Raw genomic sequence first — 21,871 nt, 5'->3', positions numbered from 1 at the left:
GGCTTTGTTGATGTTGTAAGGGGAAAACTGCCTACTCAAGCCTCAGTAATGGCAGACACCCCTCCCCCCACCAAGCTTGAGTGTCCCAGGTTGACTTGACACTGCTGTGCTGGCGGCAAGAATTTTAAGCCAGTGGATCTTAATTTGCTGGGCTCCACGGGGATGGGATCCACTGAGTTAGACTACTTGGCTCCCTGGCTTCAGCCCCCTTTCCAGGGGAGTGAATGGTTCTGTCTCCTGGCTTTTCAGGCACTACTGGGACATGAAAACTAACTCCTGCAGCAAGCTCAGTGTTTGCCCAACCAGCTGCCCAGTTTTGTGCTTGAAGCCCAGGGTCCTGGTGACATAGGCACTGGAGGGAATCTCCTGGTCTACAGGTTGTGAAGACTGTTGGAAAAGCTTAGTATCTAGGCTTCTCTTGGCTAGGAAATGGAGTACCCTTACCTCTTGCACTTCCCAGGTGAGGCAGTGCCCCACCCTGCTTCTGCTTACCCTCCATGGACTGTACCCACTGTCTAACTAGTCCCAATGAGATGAGCAAGGTACCTCAGTTGGAAATGCAGAAATCACCTTGATCTCACTGGGAGCTGCAGACTGAAGCTTTTCCTATTTGGCCATCTTGCCAGCCACCTCCCTGGGGGTTCCTTTATAGGCGATTAGACACTTTTTTCTTGCTATTTTTAGAATTCTCTATTGTTGACTTTAGAGATTTTGACTATAATGTGCCATAGAGAAAATCTTTTTTGTATTGTATCAGTTTGGTGATCTGAGAGCCTCCTGCTTCTGAACATCTAAATCTCTTGCTAGACTTGGGAAATTTTCATTTATTGTTTTATTAAACATGTTTTCTTTTCTTTCTCTTTTTTTTTTTTTGAGACGGAGTCGCACTCTGTCACCCAGGCTGGAGTGCAGCGGTGTGATCTTGGCTCACTGCAACCTTCGCCTCCCGGATTAAAGCAGTTCTCCTGCCTCAGCCTCCTGAGTAGCTGGGATTAAAGGCACGTGCCACCATGCCCAACTAATTTTTGTATTTTTAGTAGAGGGGATTTCACCATGTTGGTCAGGCTGGTCTCAATCTCCTGTCCACCTCAGCCTCCCAAAGTGCTGGGATTACAGGTGTGAGCCACCACGCCCAGCTATTAAATAGGCTTTCTAACACTTTCATTCTCTCTTCACTCTCTGGGACCCCAATAATGTGAATATTTGGTCACTTTATGTTGTCTCATGTCATTAATACTTTCCTCATTCTTTTTTATTCTTCCTTTTTTTTCTGAGAGGGTTATTTCAAAAAACCTGTCTTCAAATTTTGAGATTCCTTTTTTTTTTTTTTTTTTTTTTGTGACTGAGTCTCACTCTATCACTCAGGCTGGAGTGCACGATCTCAGCTCACTACAACCTCCACCTCCCTAGTTCAAGCAGTTCTTCTGCCTCAGCCTCCTGTGTAGCTGGGATTACAGGCACATGCCACCACACACAGCTAATAGTAGAGACAGGGTTTCACCATGTTGGCCAGGCTGGTCTCAAACTCCTGACCTCAAGTGATTCACCTGCCTCAGCCTCTCAAAGTGCTGGGATTACAGATGCAAGCCACCGTGCCTGGCCAAGTTCTGAGATTCTTTATTCTACACGAACTAGTCTAATGTTGAAATTTTAAAATGTATTTTGTATTTCATGCAATGAATTCTTCAATTCCAGAATTTCTGTTTGGTTCTTTTTTATGATCTTTATCTCTTTGGTAAATTTCTCATGCATATCCCGAATTGTTTTTCTGATTTCTCTCTATTGTTTTTTAGAATTCCCTTGTATCTTACTTATTGAGCTTCTTGAGAATCAGTAATTTGAATTCTTTTTCCAAAATTTTCTGAATTTCTCTTTGATTGGGACATGTTGCTAGAGAATCATTGTGATCCTTTGTAGGTATATTTCCTTGCTTGTTCATGTTTTTTGTGTTTTGACATAGATATCTGGTGTAACAGTTTCTCCATTAGTTTGAATTTACTTTTGTAGGGGAGGACTTTTTCCTGAAGTTGTATCTATGGTGTTGGTTTAGTAGGCCACTTTGACTTTGACTCTGGTGCATGTAGTAGTATACTCTACATCATTCCTTTGGCTGTATACGGTATCAGTAGTATCTGTGATTTTCCTTAGTGGTTTAAGGGTCCAGTTATTCGTAGAGACTGTGGTAAAGTTTTGCTTCAGATGTCAAATAGCCCAGTCTTTGGGTCCCAGTTGTAGTAGTGGTGGGCTGAGCATGGCTGTTTTTTCGCCCCAGGGTGGTGTATGCTGGCACCAGTGTTTAGGGGTCCAGGTGGGTGGATTTTTGGTCCTCCAGGTGGCTTACTCAGATGCCGGTAGTGGCAGCAGTGAGCCAGGCAGGTGGGCAGGTTCTTGGACCTCTGGGCAGCCAGCATAGCATGGACAATGGCAGTGGCAGTAGCAGGACCACCTTCTGGGTCCTGAGTGTGCACTGGTGTTGGTGGTTGCTGTAATGGGCTGGACAGATCAGTCTCCAGGCCCTCAGGGAGTACATGCAAGTAGGTGCCAGCTGAGGTGGTAGGGGCTAGGTGGGTAGGTCTAACCTCAGGTCCTCTGGAGGAATGCAAGTGCCAGTCATAGTGGACTGGGCTGGGCAGTACTCTGACTCCCAGACTATGTGTTCTGGCACAGCTGTTGGAGGCGGGGAAGCCAGGTTGAGTAGGCTTGTCCTCAGGCCCCCCATGGTGTGTACAGACAGGTGTGCTAGCTGTGGTGAGGAGTGGGGTGCAGAATGCATGGGTAGGAGGTAGCAACAGCCATGCTTCTGCCCTTCCACTGGAGAGGGTGGTGCTGCCTTTAGTGACTGGCAGCAGCCTAGGCTGGTGGATGGGGAACATCTATGCCACTCAGATCTCATGCCCTGCAATGCTTATGCCTCAGCCCTTGCTATGGTAGCCGGTGCCTCTGTGGCGCCTCAGCCCTGGATGTGGTAGTCTGCTGTCACTTGCACCTAAGTCCTAAGGTCAGCAGCCCATGCTTCTCTTGGACTTCAGGACAGTGTGAAGTCTGTTGGGAGCAGAGATCTGAAATGGCACCTTACTGTAGCTGCGTAGATCTCAGGGAGCATGTGGGACCCAGAGTGAGCTGTTTTTCTGGGGCAGTGCCATCACCCAATCTCCTGGCAGCTCCCTGTTAGTTTCAGGGCCCATGAGGGTCTGGGGCTCTCCTGTAGCTAGGATTGCAAGAGTCCACAGTGGGAATGTAGACTTCTGAGGGTGTCTCATTTACCTCTTTCCCATATTGGGAAGTTTTTTGCCTCCCAGCTGATTCTGGCAGAGCAGGTTGCCTTGCTTCCTTCTCCTTTCTTGCTTCAGATATTTTCTGTCACTTTTCTGTTGAATTCCAGTGGTCTCTCTTGGATGATGTATTTGAAGTGTGATTACCTACTCTTTTGGTTCTTCTCAGTGGAGGAGGGGAGTGCAAAATGCTTCTAATCAGCCATCTTGAAGCCCCCTCTTAAGTTGTCTCTTCTAAGAGGCCATAGGTGACAAGATGAAAGGTGTCTCTATAACTGCTTGACTAGGTAATCAGAATTATGTATCATATGTGCTATTTAACACATTATTTAGCTCCCCTCCTCCCACATACTACTACTATTATATCTCTTTTCCAGACATTTACACAATATTCTATGACAGGAGAATGATTCAGATGCATATTATTACTTCTGATAAAGTTCCAAGGATACATCTAACGTAACTATTCTGGACCTATACAGTCAGCTCTCTATCCCTGGTTCTGTATCCCAGGTCCACATCCACAGATTCAACCAACTGCATTGAAAGTATTTGGGAAAATGAAATAAAATAAAAAATAAGAATACAATTAAAATGCAGATTTAAAAACAATACAGTATAACAACTGTTTATATGACATTTACAGTGTATTTGGTATTTTAAATAATCTATAGATTATTTAAAGTATACAGGGAGGATGTACATAGGATATAGGCAAATAGGCATTTTATGTAAGGGACTTGAGCATCCATGTATTTTGGTATCCAAGGGTTCCTGAACCAATCTTCAAAAAAACAGCTCTGTGCCATTTGTGTGTTGTTTGTGTTCAAATGTTAGGGCTTTTTAATTTCTTGTATTTTGAGGGGTATTTTGATACTTTTTTCCCTTAAGGAAAGCTGTTATCTTCACTAAAACATAAGCTGCTGAAAAGCTGTCAAGATTTAAGCAAGGCAACATGCAGGAAAGCCATTCCAAAAATAATTGACCTAATGACCAAACTTGAAAAGTTTACAGATTATTTCAGTGATTTGACAGCATTTTCTTTGTAAGTGATATATTTGTCTTTCAGAGAGGGAAGTTTCTAGCAATGTAAATAAAAGGAATACTGATATTTAAAACTAGAAACCATTGATTTTAGATATTAAAAACTAACTGAGAAAGTTAAAGGTCACTGATTCAGTGAAATGAACAGACTTGGAGTCTTGGTTTGAAAATAGGAAGTAAATAAAAATTGAGTATAAGGAATGTTTTCTTTTTGACTCTTAAGTGTTCTTCAAAACAATGTGTAGCTGAAAAGGGTGTTGTCCTGTGACAGGAGGTTTTAAGTGGTATTAGGAAATGAGTGAATGGGATAAAGGCAGTTCATCTGTTTTGTACCAGTTGGATATTGCAGCTTGAGAACATATTTCTATTAGTGTGCTTAAACCTGAGCAGGTTCTGAAATAATGCTTTTTTAAAGCTATTTCTTTAAATAAATCTTAGAAAACTAAAATACTAGCCAAAATGAATTCTAAATCTCCATTAAATTGCCTGCAGCTATCTACATTTACTATACATTATAGTTAATATTGTTTCTGGAAGCTTACTCCTAACCATATTGCTAGTTAATATCAAAATGTCATACTTCTATGTCCCAGTTTTCTCATCTGTAAAATGGGAGTGAAAGCACTTCAAGTATTTGTCAAGATTAAATGAGATAATATATACACAGTTCTTGCTTTGTATAGTTCCAATATACATTAATTTCAGTTAGCACAGTTTAGTTAAATAACATGAGTCCCTCCCTATGCAGTTTAATGGAAAATTTAAAAAAAGAAGGAAAAAAAAAATAACCCCAGTTCGTCAACAGCACAGCTTAGTCCCTCAACAACACAGCTTACGCCCTCACTTTGTTTAGGCCTCTGTTCACAATTTACCTCCTCAGAGATACCTTCCCTGAATACTGCATCTGAAGTTGCCTGTCACTCTCTATCACTCTTATCATATCTTTAAAAACAAAAACTTATCTACTTGTATATTACTTAATTACAGGACTTAATACCACCTGTTTGTTTACTAGCAATCTCCTCCCTTCCTATTTCCCCACCCACCTAGAACATGAATCGAAGTGAGTAGGGACCTTATTTGTTTTTCCTTCACTTCCGTGACCGTAGTGTCTAGAGCAGTGGCTGTCATGAAGTTGGTGGTCATTAGATATTGATTCAATAAATAAGTAGTAAATAAGCCAGGCATGTTGGGTCACGCCTGTAATTCCAGCACTTTGGGAGGCTGAGACTGGCGGATGCCTTGAGTTCATGAGTTTGAGACCAACCAGGGTAACATGGCAAAACCCTGTCTATACTAAAAATACAAAAATTAATGGGACATGGCGGTGCGTGTCTGTAAGCTACTCGGGGTGCTGAGGTGGGAGGATGGCTTGAGCTTAGGAGGCGAAGGTTACAGTGAGCCCAGATTGCACCACTACACTCCAGCCTGGGCGATAGAGCCAGACCTTGTCTCAAAAAAGTAAAATAAATAAAATAAAATAAGTAAATAAATAATTTATATTTCATAGCTCAGGCGGTGTTTTCTTCTTTCCTATTTGTTTTTTATGGACTTAGTCTATTCTGAATTCCTCTGATACTTAGTGTCTTTACTTTGGTATCACATTCAACTTTTATGTTAGTTAGTATATATCTTGTCTCCAGTGAGATGGCAAGGAGTGTACCTTATCTCTTTCTCTGCCCAAAAAATCTAATGTAGTAAGAATAAACAAATATGCATTAAGTTATATTTCAAAATAAACCCATTATTATTGCAGCTTCTTAATCTATGTGGCATTGAATCATAAATCCTTTAGTTCATTCAACATTCATTATTTATTCAACAAATATTTATTTGATACCTGCCATTTCTCAGGTACTATTTCAGGTGCTGCGTATATAGCAGTAAACAAAATAGGCAACAACCCTGTTCTCATGAAGGTTATAGTATAGTGAGGGGAGACAAAAATAAATATACACATAATATATCACTTAGTGGCCATTGCTATGAGAAAAATAGAACAGGTAAGGGGAATAGGGAGTTCGTTTGTCCGTGTTGGAGGGGATTGCTATGTTCTTGAACTCCTGACCTCAGGTGATCCACCCACCTTGGCCTCCCAAAGTGCTAGGATTACAGGCGTGAGCCACCAACACCCGGCTGGATTGCTGTGTTATATGTTGTCTTTAAAGGAGCAGGCCCTGTGAATCTCTGATCCAAACCTCTTATTCAAACCAGATGGTAAAAAAGACTTTTAGTTGGAAATCTAATGTTTTGAGAACTCATTTGAGACCCAAGACCAATATTTTTCTTTTCCTATATAAGAGACTTACTAGTTTATCTCTCTTTTGTATGTGTGGGTTTTTTTGTTTTTTGTTTTGAGGCAAGGTCTTATTCTGCTGCCCGGTCTGTAGGGCAGTCCCACAAATTGGCTCACTGCAACCTCTGTCTTTTGGGCTCAAGCCATCCTTCCACCTCAGCCTCCCAAGTAGCTGGGACTACAGATGCATGTCACCATGCCCAGCTGCATTTTTGTATTTTTTTAGAGTTGGGGTTTTGCCATGTTGCCTAAGCCGGTCTCAAATTCCTGAGCTCAAATCCTTTCGTCTCGGCCTCCCGAAGTGCTGGGATTATGGGTGTGAGCCACCATGCCTGACCAGTTTATCCCTTTGAAAGAAAGAGTTTGATTCGGATTTGATGTACAATAGGTAACCAATCATAATTCTTGGGGTCTAGAATTCCTCAGATGCCTCACTTATTGAATATAGAGTGATGTTCTTCAGAATACCCAAGCTTGTCTTTTGAGAATTTTCGCAAGTGTTCCAATGACTGTTTCAAAGACTAGCTTACCTTTCAAACTCTCGTTAGCAGCATTTCTTGGTTTATGAAAACATTCCTATCACTACTGAAAGTACTTATTTTTAATGATCTTCCAGCTGGGTTTTCCGTCCGGTTTTTTTTGGTTTGTTCTCTGTATATTCCTTACTTTTAGTAACAAACTCATCACCTTCCCTTTAAAGCATGTCTTTTTTCCCACATTTTTTGGTCTCTCCCTCCATACTCAGAAACTCTATTTCAACTGAAGGTATTGTTGTGTACATTTTAAAACAGATCTCTTGGACTTGTAACTTCTGTCTAGTTGCTCTGTTTAAAGTCACTGGATATCAGAAGTTAAATTATATGGTTAGTGTCACATATGGGCATGCTCTAATATAATTAAGATGGCATTGTAAACATAATACTAAGGATGAGAATGCTTATAATTTCATGACTTTGTCACTCAAAAAATAAAAATCATTCATCCTAAGTGATCTGAAAACACATTCTTACATGTAATGGTCAGTTTTAAATATAAGAAAATAATTTTTCATCATTCCAATTTCTAGTCTCCAGAAGAGTTCTGTTTAAAAATTGGGATGAAGGAGAAAGACATTAATACTTGAAGTATCAGATGTTTTAGTATACTTTTTGTATGTTGTCTTTGAGGTAAGAATTATTATCCTTTAACATTATCATTTTACAGTCAAGAACCTCAGCAATTCAGACTACTTGCCTGGGGTTATAGAGCCATTAAGTGACTGGAGCCAGGATTCAAACTCAGGTTTATCTCACCTAACTTCAGAGCTCACATTGCATCCATTACATCAAACTGCCCCATCAAATGGTTGCTAATTATTATTTTTTGAAATAATAGATGCATCTGAAACCAGAACCAATTCTCAGACATTTTCACTGATATCCAAAGTGGTAAACAATTTTGTTTGCTTTCTGAAACTTCACCCTGTATCTCTCAGTCCTTAAAGCATACTGAAATGCAATGAAAGAGTAAGTCATAGAGATTATCTTGAGCATACTGTAATATAAATACTTTACACACTGAAGTTGATACATGTTTTGCTTTCAACTATTAGTTACAAATCACTTTACACACATCTCACTGACAGTGTGATGAAATCCCAGGGTCGAGAACTACAGGGTAAAGGAGCCATTCCCAGACACAGTCCCCTCCATTTAATTTATTTCCAATAACAAATTAGTAACTGGACAGATACTTGTTTAACTAGAAAAAGGAAACCAAGCTGCAAAATTGGAGATTTAAGATTGAATGTGTAAAACTAAAATGGCTAAAACTAAGCAAAGATACTTATGACAAGGTATATTTTTAGATTTAGATTTAATAGACACAAATGTTTTATTAACAGCAGGAAGTTGGTATATGGGTATTTGTTTCTTCATTCTTAGATGTTAGGATCTGGAAGGAATTTTAAGAACTATTTTTAATTGAATTGAGCCAAATTGGCTTTTTTATACTTCAGTTTTTAAAATGCTGTAGTAAAAATATCTAAGAGTAGTTTTAAGCAATGTAAACCTGGACATTTCAGAATGGAAATTATATTAATTCCTATGAATTTAATTTAAAATCATGTATTCTGATAAATGTTCATGGTTAACTAAAGAATTTTAGTGATAGAGATTCAGCATGCTCTGGACCTGGGTACCTAATCATAGTATAGTCCCAGAGATTCCTACAGAGATGATACAAAGTAGAGAAAAGCATGACTCCATGGCCTAGCACCTAGAAGATTCTGTTCGTCTTTAGGAACTGTTTTGTTTCAATTTTGTATAGCTATCTATTTTCATATAAAAGGTATATTTATAGCATATACCTTTTCTCAGTAGTATAGGGATGATGAACCTAGTCATCCTTACTGTATTTCTACAGAATTGTGCCATTTAATAAGTTCCACATTGAAAATAGTGAAAAACTTTAGGAAGAAAAGAAAATTGAAGATTACTTATACATTGGTCAAGAAAAACATCAAGTACAATTAAAGAGTACATTTAGGAGAACATTAGAATCCACATGGAAACTTCTTAAGCAAACATTCCAAAATAGTGTGTTTAAGTTATATTATACAACATAAATGTCACTTAACTTGCCCCTACACTATTTTTACTTCATTAGCAGAGTAGATATAATTGTTTGAGATCAAATCATCTTGGCTAGTGATTTAATAATCCCTTTGCATTTTGGTTCATGATTATGGAAATTAGCTTCTGAAAGGGCTTCTTATTTCAGTAGTATAAATTATCTTAGCTATCCCACCTTATTGTACTGACATATGGCCATACCTTGAATTTTTATTAAAAGTTTATATTGTAATTACTCTTAATTATTCCTAAATTTCATCCCTTCTCTCCATTCTTTTGGCCACCTCCCTATCTTAAACTGTAGCCATTGAATACTTGAGATACAGTTAAGTATATTCTAAGTAATATCTTATGATTGATGTTGCCTCAGTTTCTAATTCTTCCAAGCTGTTCTTACATGTTTGCCATATTAATACTTTTTAAATAATCCTTTAACCAAATCAAGTAAACTTGTTACTCAAAAGTTTCTAACTCATTTATTTCTATCTCTCAACATAGACCTTTAGAGACGTTGGCCATGGGAGCCTAGTTGTTGGCCTCCATGCCATCCCAATAACATGGTGATGACTGCTCAGTCCTACCCACCCCTTCCCCACAAAGTTTTTCTACTAGGTTGAAGATGAACCCTTCCTCACCCTATTCCATCCTTCCAGCATTCCATATCATTCATGTTGGTCATTGATGCAGCTTAGAATCCATCTCTTCCATTAAGCCTTTTCTTCTGTTTGAGGCACACTGATCATTCTCACTTCTGAATTCTTAACTAAATTATAAATTGTTACATACTTTCCTCTTTGATTGCATATTGCCTTCACCTACTAATTAAGATGTTCATGTCTTGACCTAGGTAAATAAAAAAGTATAACTCCGTCTCTGGAGAAATATCCTGGACCCCCTGCTATAGACTCTGTACTTTACCATTATATCAAGAAAAGGCGTAATGGATTAGAAAAAATATATAACACTAGTTATATATGTTTATGATCTAAAATCTGCTATCTTAAACTGTGATCAGTCTAAAAATTTAGCTTACTGGCTGCATTTACTTATAACTTGTCATAGCCCTGAAATTCTCATGAAAATTTAATAAACAGTAAAGTGATTTTATTTTAGATGTAATGCCTTACCTCATTTCAGTTTGATTTTTCTGAAGTTCTAGTCATGTGGATAGGCCAGATTTAAGTTTGCATTATTAATAATATATTGTTGAATCGCGTGAAGCCAGCAGACTGTAGCCTCAGCTTTACTTCTTGTTGATTTTACAGTTTTACTTGGCCTTTTTGCCTAATTATTACTAAGCCCTGAGATTTAATTTACAAGGTTCTGGAAAAAAAAATATATTAGAATATACTTAAGTAGGATTGTGCCTTAAAAAAAAAAATTGTGCTTTTTGACTTTCTATATTTTTTAAGCTCTTAAGACTCAGTATTAAATGTTATTTTTATTACAGTAAGATTCTGTTATAAGCTAATTTGCAGTTAGGTTAACTATTATCATTGTGCAATGTAAATCCAAATACAGATTTGTTTACTACACCCTGATTGAAGTCAGAGAAGCCCTGTTGAAATGGAAGAGAAATTAACATGGCAAGTGAATGATTTGTTTATACTGAGCATTCTCCAGGCTCATCATGATTATATTAGATGCCAGTCAACTTTTACGTATTAGACATGGCAATTTAATGATCTTAATTTTGTTCATTAAAATAATTTTCCTGATGTATCAGTAAGATTAAAATTTTTACTTTGAATTTTATTATCTGCGTGCTACTTGGTTACAGAATGATGAAAGTGTATTGTATGTGATGTACACAATACCACTTAATACAAATCTTGCTGTATTTGCTGCTGATTATACATCATTATAGCATGCAATGGCAGCATAAGGGAACACTGCATAGCAGAGAGAAAAATAGTTTAAGATGTGATTAAAAGGATACAGTTATCCTGAACCATTATATGATGTGGGATTTTTTACAAAATTTTTTTCTTTTATTTAAATCTTGCTAAGGATTTGAAGCATTCATTACCATCTGGACTTGGACTCTCAGAAACCCAAATTACATCTCATGGCTTTGACAGTAGCAAAGAGGGAGTTGTTGAAGCAGGAGCCTTTCAAGGTAGGAGCCCATGTATTTGTAAAGATGGCTGGGATGGAGGATGGGAGAAATTCACCAAATGCTACCTTTATTAATAAAGCACAAGAATGAAGCCCTTTCATTCTGTGATAAAACATTGATTATAAACATAATCCTTTTACTCTTAAATTTAAGTAATACAGGAATTATTTTAATCTTCTTCTTTACATAAACAGATCAATGTGCATAATATCACTGGTGATTATTTAAGATTTGGTTGTAAAAACTGAAATAAAAACAAAAATTATATCAGAAATATAAATGTAGATTTTAACTTGTAACCATGAAATTTATAACTATAAATCAGTGTTGATTTTTATAAATACATATACCTTATTTGAAAGCAAATAGAAAAATGAACTTTTTACATGTTATGTAGGAGGTTTCCAGGACCACACTCATTAAAAGTTTGTATTTTAATTACTCTTAATTATTCCTAAATTTCATCCCTTCTCTCCATTTTTTTAAATATGTATTTTATTGCCTTTTAGGTTCTGGGGTACATGTGAAGCATATGCAGGATTGTTGCATGGGTACATACATGGCAATGTGGTTTGCTGCCTCCATCCCCATCACCTATATCTGGCATTTCTCCCCATGTTATCCCTCTCCAACTCCCTACCACCACTGTCCCTCCCCTAGTCCTGTCCCAACAGACCTCAGTGTGTGATGCTCCCTTCTCTGTGTCCGTGTGTTCTCATTGTTCAGCACCCGCCTATAAGTGAGAACATGCAGTGTCCTTCTCTCCATTATTTTGGCCACTTCTCTATTCTAAACTGTAGCTGTTGAATACCTGAGATATAGTGATATCTTATGATTGATCTTGCCTCAATTTCTGACTCTTCCAAGCTGTTCTTACATGTCTGCCAAATTAATATTCTTTAAGCGTTCCTTTAACCAAATCAGAAATTTGCTAGGAGATCTCACAGGACTTGCACAGTGACACTCATAGCTATGATTTATCATAATGAGAGTAGCAAGCACAGTCAGTTAAGGCAAAAGGTGTATAGACTAAGTCTGAGGAAAACTAAGCATAAGCTTCCAAGCGTCTTCTTCCAGCTTAATTACACAGCAATTGCTTAATTCCTCCAGCAGTGAGACTGACAACGTATGTGAAATTTGCTAACTGGGGAAGCTCATTTAGAAATTCCATGCTTGGGATTTTTACTGGGGGCTGATCACATAGGTTTCTCTGTCTGTTACATACCAAGATTCTAGACTTCCAGAAGGAAAGCAGGTAAGCAGCATAAACCACATTGCAGGTAAACCGCTTAAGCACAGTGAGGCACTCGTAATCATTCTGGCGATGGAGGGAATCCTCCCAAAATTCAAGTTCCTGCATGCCAGCCTTTCTAAGGATAGGCAGTTAGATCTGCTATGTTAACTCTTTCTGCACACATCTCATGTATGTCTGTTTTTAATAGGAAAATAGTGCCTCCTTTCTTAATGCTTTTACTTGTAATAACTTTTTTAAACTTTTTTTACTCAAGTGAAAGTAAAGCCATGTAAACATTTGGATGTGGGAAATAGATTTTCGGACGGCGCTGTAAACCAACAGCTATAGTTATATGTTCAATTTGTTCAATTAAGTATATTAATTCTAATACTGCATTATAGTTTTACAAAATGAAGAAAGTTATATCCATGCCTTTGTAAACCATAGCCCTCTTGCAGATATTAGTATTCTTTATTTTTTATTGTATAATTGGCCAATACTTTTTTCAAAGAACAATTTATATTTTGAAGTATATTCTTTGCTATGTGGGTCCTGGAAATAGACATTTAGGATAATCCAGTATAATATCCTCTATTTTAGGCTGTGAAATGAATGGACTTTCTACTGACATCATTTTTTTTCTCTTTTCATTCTTATGTTTAGAAAAATAAAGGGAGCAGTCACATCAGTGTCTTAGTGATCATTCAGAAGCATCATGGCATTCTTATATCAGGGATAACTCTGAATTTGGAAGGGCTCACTGAGTATCTAAAACTATGAGTGTTTAGAAATATAAGGCTTACTTTGCATAATTTGGCACCATTTTTCAACTAATCACCAATTCTAAAATTTAAATGTTAACATAGAATAAAAAACTAATTTTATTATTAAGATATTTTAAATGAAATTATTTAGCTGACATTTTCCTTTTAAGTGAAATGGTATTTTACAATAATTGAAATCAATTGGCCATTATAAACTGATATACATGAGCATTAAAATGCCCATCAATTTCACTTGCTTATAGATACATCCTAATCCTTCCAACTGGAATAAGAAAATATATTTCATGATAATGGCAGTAATATATGTCTCTCTGAACTGAGTCTATAAAACATTTTAAAATCCAAACTGTATTGCTGATTAGGATATTAAGAAGATAATCATTCTGCTGCTATACTTAAATTAGTTGAGCATTTGTTGGAAAGTTGTGGTTGTTTTAAGATATATGTAAATAAATTGGAATGAACATGAGAACAGCATACAACGATAACAATTTGGCAAATAGGCCTTACGGAAAAAATGTTAAAGGAATTAGGGCTGTGTTGGCTTTCTGGAGAGATGACTAAATGATAAATATGACTTTTTATTACTTAAACCGTTAATAAGAAGAGTATTAACCATCTACTTTATCTTTCTGGAGCAAATTTAGAAGTTACACTTAAATTCAGCTTAAAAACAACAAATATTGAAACCTGCCTAACACCAAAGATGTTGCAGAATCAGTAATAGTGGAAATCATGAATAAATCAAAGCTCATAAGAGTAAAGTGTACTTGGTACCAGGGTTTTGTTTTAAAGGAGGTATCACATATGTATTCGTCTTCTTAGATTTTTGTTGTTGAGATGAAATAGATCTGATTCCCCAAATTTAGTCAATTAGCAAGATCCTGTATTATTAAGAGTTATTTTTTATTTGGTATTAGTGAATGATTTTAGTAACAATTGTTTAAAGGGTTAAAATATTAAAGATAACAGAGATGGGATAATTACCTTTGAACGTAAATCAAAAAAGCTGAAGTCCCAGTTATATCCACACTACATCATTTGCTATTTTACTTTGGAAAGTTACATATCATTTGTTATATATATTATACACATCATGATCATGTAATACCATGGTATTATTTCTTAAACAAGATTAATAAACCGTAATAACTAGAACAATAGAGCTCTGTTTCTGGGGTCAAGACATGGAAGTTCAGTAGTCGTCTTTTATTTTATACTTTCTTATTTTAGAATCCCTATTCCTTGGACAGTAGAGATACAGTCTTTATTTAAAATGGTAATTGGACTGGATAACCTATTAAAATGCCTTCCAACTTAGCAAGTAACATGTAGACTAGTGATTTCTGTGTTGAATTTAATAATGGAGATATTATGGTGTTCAGAACATCTGAGTCTCTTAATAAGAAACTATTTTAACCTCTGAGTTTTATCATTTATCTTACAGTTTAATGTGAGAGTTTAGACTAGTTGATTTCCATCATCCCTTCTGGTTTTAAATTTTATAATTTAACAGATTTAAAGAGACAAATATCTCTCACTTTGAAAGTTAACAACAGCCTTTTTAGGCCTATTTCATGTTTGAATTTTAATGTGAGATCTAGTCCAAATTAGGGTATATTTTACACTGTTAGAACTGGTGACTGCTTCTACATCAGAATTTAGTACATATGGGATAGGACTAATTATTACTAATAGTAAGTAAAGAAAGTAGATGATTCTTTCTTATTAGAAAATTTAATTATGAACTTGATGCATTATATTTTTTCCAGAGAAATGAGGATGAGTGTAATTGAAATCGAAGTACATTATAGACATTAAAATATTCTCAGTTAAACTGAGAATTTTGCTTTTGCAAAACAATACATGCCTATTTCACTGATAATCAGTAGATCTTGTGGAGTATCCCAGGTATGTTTTAAAAGCTCCAAAAGTAATTCTTATAATGTCCTAAAATACTCTACATCAGCACCTCTCAAATTTCAAAGTACATACAAATCAACTGGGAATTCTTATGAAAATGCAGGTTTGGGTTCAGTAGGTATGGGGCAGGGACTGAGATTTTGCATTTCTAACAAGCATCCAGGTAAATTGATGAAGGTCCCCTACATCCACATGATGAATAGCAATGAGATACACTATGTGACATTTGATTTATGATTTGAAAATTTTTGGCTACAATTCCTGTGAAGGCTATATATAATTCATTCATATTTCTTATAAGAGATATGAAAGCATGTTTTAATATCCCTTACATACCTTTGAATTTTTACTTGAAGAGCTTTTCCTTCATATATGAGAGTAGCAAGTTATGAAATATTTACTGAAGCTTTAAATTATCTAACTATGGGACTGTATTCACATTCTGTTAACTGATTTTGGAAATAGCAGAGTTCAGTTAAAATCCTGTTTAGATGTCATCTTACCAGATTTCATCATATAATTACGTAGTTTAGTTCTGATAGTTTGATGAAAAGTTTATATAAAAAATGAGCCTGGTAGCATTTATTATTAATCTTTCCCTGAAAGAAAGCAAATATATTAATTCCAATTAGTGTTTGAATATTTTAAAGGAAATATCAGTAACCCTATATTCAAAATGTACAGTATGTGGAGGAGGAAAAGGATTCTCACAGTTAAAATGTCTACCTTTTCAGGTTCCCCAGCACCGCCATTGCCATCTGTTATGTCTCCTAGCAGAGTTGCAGCTAGTCGACTGGCTCAACAAGGAAGTGATTTAATTGTTCCCGCAGGTATTCACTGCACTGATTGGATAAAGCCCTTCTTGCTACTGCTGAAGCTAAACTAATTTACTTAGTTTCATAATCACTTGCTTTTTATTCTTAGGTGTGTGTTATTCTGACTTTTTTAGTGGCTGCCTTATTAACAATAAAGGAAATAATTTTTCTAACTATATCCTATCTTTCTGCCTTTTCAGAGTAATTAGGCTATGTCTCGAAACTTAATGTTTTAAAATTAAAACATTATAAAATTTGTTTTAAATCATTCTTTCTTTGCTCTGGAGACTGTAAGTTTACCATTTGATCTAAACTCTTATCTTTGCAGCTCTGCCTTCTATTTTCAGTTAAGGAAAAAACAACGTTCAACAATTAGGTTGGTTGTTTTTAAGAATGGGTTAAGTTCGGGCGCGGTGGCTCACGCCTGTAATCCCAGCTCTTTGGGAGGCCGAGGCGGGCGGATTATGAGGTCAGGAGATGGAGACCAGCCTGACCAACATGGTGAAACCCCGTTTCTACTGAAAATACAAAAATTAGCCAGGCGTGGTGAGGCGTGCCTGTAATCCCAGCTACTCAGGAAGCTGAGGCAAGAGAATTGCTTGAACGTGGGAGGCGGAGGTTGCAGTGAACCGAGATCGTGCCACTGCACTCCAGCCTGGTCAACAGAGTGAGACTCCATCTCGAAAGAAAAAAAAAAAAAAAAGAATGGGTTAAGTGGAAAAGGGTCTTAACTTTAACTTACAAATAGTTTGCAGATCACAACACAATACTATTAATTTACCAGTTATACCCAATGAAAAATATTTGAGAAAATCAGTGTCTTCACACTGAATTTGCTCTGCACTTTACTGTTACTGGACTATAAAAATGAACTCCATATTTCTTATATGAAATGTTAACATTTACATTTTGTTTTGTGGGATTTTTGTAAATTCTTAAATGTGTTCTAATTTAATATACCAATGGGAAAAGTTGATCAGGCTATAGGAATAAGTTGGAGAAGAAATTTTTGCTGATTCTAATTTTTCTTTTTTATTTCATTATTCTTTTAAAATTATGAGAAATGTTCTTAAACATTTACGCTACTAATGTTTTGGGATAGAAACTATTGAAATGAAAAATATTTCAGCTATGAAAACTATTTCGGCTGTGAAAAATATTTTACTGTTGGGAACTGTATAGTTGTAGAGTTGCTTACATATCATAAATTCTTAATTGTTGGAAGAGTATATTGTCAAGACTTTACACTGCTTCTTTATTCATATGGCTCTTTTTGGTTTTCTTGCTTTTTTGTGTGTGGTCTCTTGAGAAAAAAGAGGTACAGTGTAGGTCTTATTTCAACCCAGCTTTCAAATTCTCCAAAATTATAGCAACATTCTATTGTTCTAGTCTACCTATTACAGTGAAAGATCACTGTGGGGAATACGTGGCCTTTTAGATTTTTATTGACCAAAATACTTCCTTTTTAGCATCATTAGAGTATAAGATTAGTTGTGGAATTTTTATTTTTTCTTGAAGTAAACGGCAGCTTATCTAGAAAATAAGGCTAATTGCAGCAGGTTTGTTTTTTGTTTGTTTAAAGAAGGCAAATAAGTCACATGGCATTTGTGTTTAATGGACAGAAATGTTCTTTAAGTAATTAGGGAACTATCCTCAGCAATTCCAGGAAGTTCTACTTCTTTATTTAGTGGGAACCTTTTTTTGTGTTTTTAGATGCATAAGTATTTTAATTTGAACAATGTCAGTGTTTTATTTTCTTTCCCTACTTGTCTTTATCCGGATTGTGTTTTTATCTTTTGTTATCTTGCAGGTGGCCAGAGAACACAGACAAAAGGTGGACCAGTTATTCTAGCAGATGAAATTAAAAATCCTGCAATGGAAAAGTTAGAACTTGTTAGAAAATGGAGTCTAAACACTTATAAGGTTTGTAATTATTTATGTTTCCCTAAATGACTCTAAAAAATTTTATTTATATGTTTATTCAAGTCATTATGTTGCAATTAAATGAATATAGAGAAGAGAAAAATACCATCTAAACATGGTGGAAATACAGTTGGAAAATGAAGTATTTGTTTTATTTTTGATCTTTGAATGTAATATAAGAATTTAGTACAAAAGAGTTAAAAAGCTATTGAAATTATTATTAACAGATAATATACATAATTGAAGACATGTACTGCTTTGGAGTTTATTTAGCTGTAGAGCTACTGTAGATATATTTGCTCCTTTCCCTCCTTTTGATACTTTGTAGGAGCTGAAGGTCAAGAGAGGTGTCTTAGTTTTCCAAAGTTTGAAATTCTCTGATTTTACTATAATAACTAAGCATTAACTATATGAGCAACACCAGATCGCAAATGAGTTGTGTTTCTAAAGTTTGTTAACATTCTTAGTTGCATTGCTTCAGAGTAATCGGTGATTATTTTTCTTATGCCCTCCATAAAACAAACAAGTAGATTATTTAACCCATATTGTATTTGATGTATTACAAACAGCTCAATTTTAACAGGGACAAGACAGTAGAATTCGTGGAATAGTTAGGATGAAAGCCCTAGCAGCTCAGGGTAGAACATTAGCCATAATTCTCTTTATATTCATGAACTGATTGTGGGTCTAGTGATTGGTAAATTAGTAATTGTCTATATTTTAATACAGAGCAGGTCTCTCTTACATCTTGGAAGAGAATTTATTCTTTCAGTAATACCTTAAAAATATGATCTAGAAGTCTTCCACAAAAGTATAGGTTTTCCTAAGATGATAAAAGGTCCCTGAAACATGTTACATGAAGCTTTCCAAAAATTATTTAACTCATGTCAGTGTAGAATCTGAGAAATGCCAATAGTAGTCTTCAAAATATGACGCCTGCTTAAACTAAACTGTTCTTCTCAAATATTCACAGATTTCTACTCCGTCTTCTTGCTGATTGCACGTATCCAGTCAGTCATTAAGTCCTATGGATTCTGCCTTCTTAATATTCTTTCACCTTTTCCCCCTATTCTCCATCCCAGCCTTCACAGCCATAGTTCGTATTTATTACTCTCTCACATTACTATAACAACTTCTTAACCAATTCTCTTAGATTGCATGTTTGATTCTGCCTAATGTGGGTTCATCCTTGCTTAAAATCCTTCAGTTGATCCCCACTGTCTTTAGAATAGGATGAGTCTGACCTCTACCTACCTTTCCAAATTTGTCTCTTACTACTATTCTTCTCTATGTATGGATCAAGTGATCCATACCAGATTACCCAGAAACTTCCCAAACAGTCTGTGCTTTCTCACACTTCTGTAACTTTGTCATGAGGTTATATTTGCCTACTGCTTGGAATTCCCCTTCATTTTACTTGTTCATCTTTCATACGAGACTGAGCACGTTTAAACTTTTGTTCATTTGAACCTTCCTTTCGTGTTGTTTAATTGATGTTTTCCTTGTTGGTTATCTATTTGTTCCTATGTGTCTGTGTGTTATTATGTTTTTTCTTCTATCTCTTGCCTCTTTTCTTCCATCTCTCATCTCTACAATAATGTGAGTTGAATCACTACTAAGATTCCATATTTATCTCTTATATTAATATGCCGCATTTAGCCTATTAAAAATTTGTGTTAATGAAAATGACAACTCTTTAAAATGTACATATGGTATAATACTATGTGAAGGAGGCATTATTTTCTTTAAACTTTATTTTTAAATGACAATTTTTTTCATTAGAACTTAACTTGGATATTTTGATCTAGGTCTGACTTATATGGTTTTATAGAGTTAATAGTCCAGTGTGTCCAGGGCTGACATATTCCTCTAAACAAAAAAAAAGTTCATAGTGTAATAACCTTATGGAGTCTACATGACTCTCTGCATTGTTACTGCTTTTTGACCTTTTCAGCTCAATTTTTTTTTTTTGAGATGGAGTCTTGCATTGTTGCCTGGGCTGGAGTGCAGTGGTGCGATTTTGGCACACTGCAACCTCTGCCTCTTGGGTTCATGCAATTCTCCTGCCTCAGCCTCCAAAGTAATTGGGATTACAGGCACACACCACCACATCTGGCTAATTTTTTGTATGTTTAGTAGAGACAGGGTTTCACTGTGTTGGCCAGACTGGTCTTGAACTCCTGACCTCGTGATCCGCCCACCTCAGCCTCTGAAAGTGCTAGAATTACAGGCATGAGCCATTGCACCTGGCCTCAGCTCAAATTTTAGCTAATGTTGGGCATTCCTTGGCATTTGGATAATGCTTCAAATACTGATTTTGATTTGGTTGATTTAAGACTGTGCTTGTTATCCATTTTACTTGTTTGTTTTTGTTTGTAGACGGAGTCTCACTCTGTTAACCCAGACTCTAGTGTAATGGTGTGATCATGGCTCACTGCAGTCTTGATCACCTGGGCGCAAGTGGTCCTCCCACCTGAGCCTCCTGAGCAGCTGGGAATACATGTGGGCATCACCACTCCTGGCTAATTTCTTATTTTTTGCAGAGATGGAGTCAACATTTGTTGATCAGGTTGGTCCTAAACTCCTGGGTTCAAGCAGTCCTCCCGTCTCAGCCTCCCAAAGTGCAGGGATTTACAGGTGTTGAGCTGCCACACCGGCCCCATTTTACTCTCGAATAACTTGATTCTGGCTATGTCTTTGATCCGTTCTCCTCATCCTTCATGCTTTCTACCTTTAATTTCTCTGTTTCTTTTGTATATATATATATTTTATTGCACTTTAGGTTCTGGGGTACGTGTGCAAAACATGCACAATTGTTGCATAGGTACATACATGGCAATGTGGTTTGCTGCCTCCATCCCTGTCACCTATATCTGCATTGCTCCCTCGGTTATCTCTCCCCAACTCGCAACCCCCGGCTGCCCTTCCACTAGTCCCCCCAAACAGACCCCAGTGGGTTATGCTCCCCTCCCTGTGTCCATGTATTCTCTCTTTTTTTTTTTTTTTTTTTTAGAGGAAGAAAGAAAGAAAGAAAGAGAAAGAATAAAAAAAAAGAAGGAAGGAAAGGAAGAAAGAGGAAGAGGAAGAGGGAGAGAGAACAGGGGTGTTGCTTTATTGCCCAGGCTAGAATGCAGTCTAAAAATGGGTATGCCTGCAATTGTGTTTAATAATAGAGACATAAAAAAAAAAAAAATGAGGGAAGAAAATAACCAGTAGCCAACCGATATTTCATTTAAACCTGTAAATAGGTGTGATGTAGTACTGATAAGAGTGTATATTTTGTGTATTTAAGTGGAGAGTTCTATAAATGTTAATTAAGCCTACTTGTTCCGGATCTGAGTTCAAGTCCTGAATATCGATGTTAACTTTCTGTCTCATTGATCTGTCTAATATTGATGTTGAAGTCTCCCACTATTATTGTGTGGTAGTCCAAGTCTCTTTATAAGTCTTATATATCTGGGTATTCCTGTATTGAGTGCATATATATTTAGGATCTTTAGCTCTTCTTGTTGCATTGATCCTTTTATCATTATGTAATGTCCTTCTTTGCTTCTTTTGATCTTTGTTGCTTTAATGTGTATTTTGTCAGCAAAAATTGCAACTCCTGCTTTCTATTTATTTATTTTTGCTCTCTATTTGGTTGGTAAATTTTTCTCCATCCCTTTGTTTTGAGTCTTTGTGTATCCTTACATATGAGATGGATCTGGATGTAGCTTGGCTTTTTTTTTGCCTGTCTGTGTCTTTGGATTGGGAGATTTAGTCAATTTAAATTTAGAATTAATAACAGTATATGTGAGTTTGATACTGTTATTTAATGTTGGCTGGCTGTTTTGCCCATTAGTTGATGC

The 21,871-nt window shown here is 36.3% G+C and overlaps 1 protein-coding gene across 5 annotated transcripts in view; it reads left to right on the top strand.

The window, feature by feature from the left end:
- ARFIP1 (ADP ribosylation factor interacting protein 1) overlaps positions 1 to 21,871 on the top strand; it is a 120,155-nt gene that overhangs the window by 63,807 nt on the left and 34,477 nt on the right. For 3 of the 5 annotated variants that reach the window (XM_032246396.1, XM_032246397.1, XM_032246398.1), the window contains exons 3-5: positions 11,235 to 11,343; positions 16,020 to 16,115; positions 17,911 to 18,023. In XM_032246396.1, coding sequence (XP_032102287.1) covers positions 11,235 to 11,343; positions 16,020 to 16,115; positions 17,911 to 18,023 — 318 coding nt within the window. The remainder of the gene's footprint in view (positions 1 to 11,234; positions 11,344 to 16,019; positions 16,116 to 17,910; positions 18,024 to 21,871) is intronic. The other 2 variants (XM_032246399.1, XM_032246400.1) reach the window with 1 other exon arrangement.

The sequence above is a fragment of the Sapajus apella genome, unplaced genomic scaffold (genome assembly GCF_009761245.1).
Source record: "Sapajus apella isolate SASKATOON/1434 unplaced genomic scaffold, GSC_monkey_1.0 scaffold61, whole genome shotgun sequence".
Taxonomy (NCBI): Eukaryota; Metazoa; Chordata; class Mammalia; order Primates; family Cebidae; genus Sapajus; species Sapajus apella.
The sequence above is the reverse complement of the archived record's forward strand: the minus strand, read 5'-3'. Positions and strand labels throughout refer to the sequence as shown.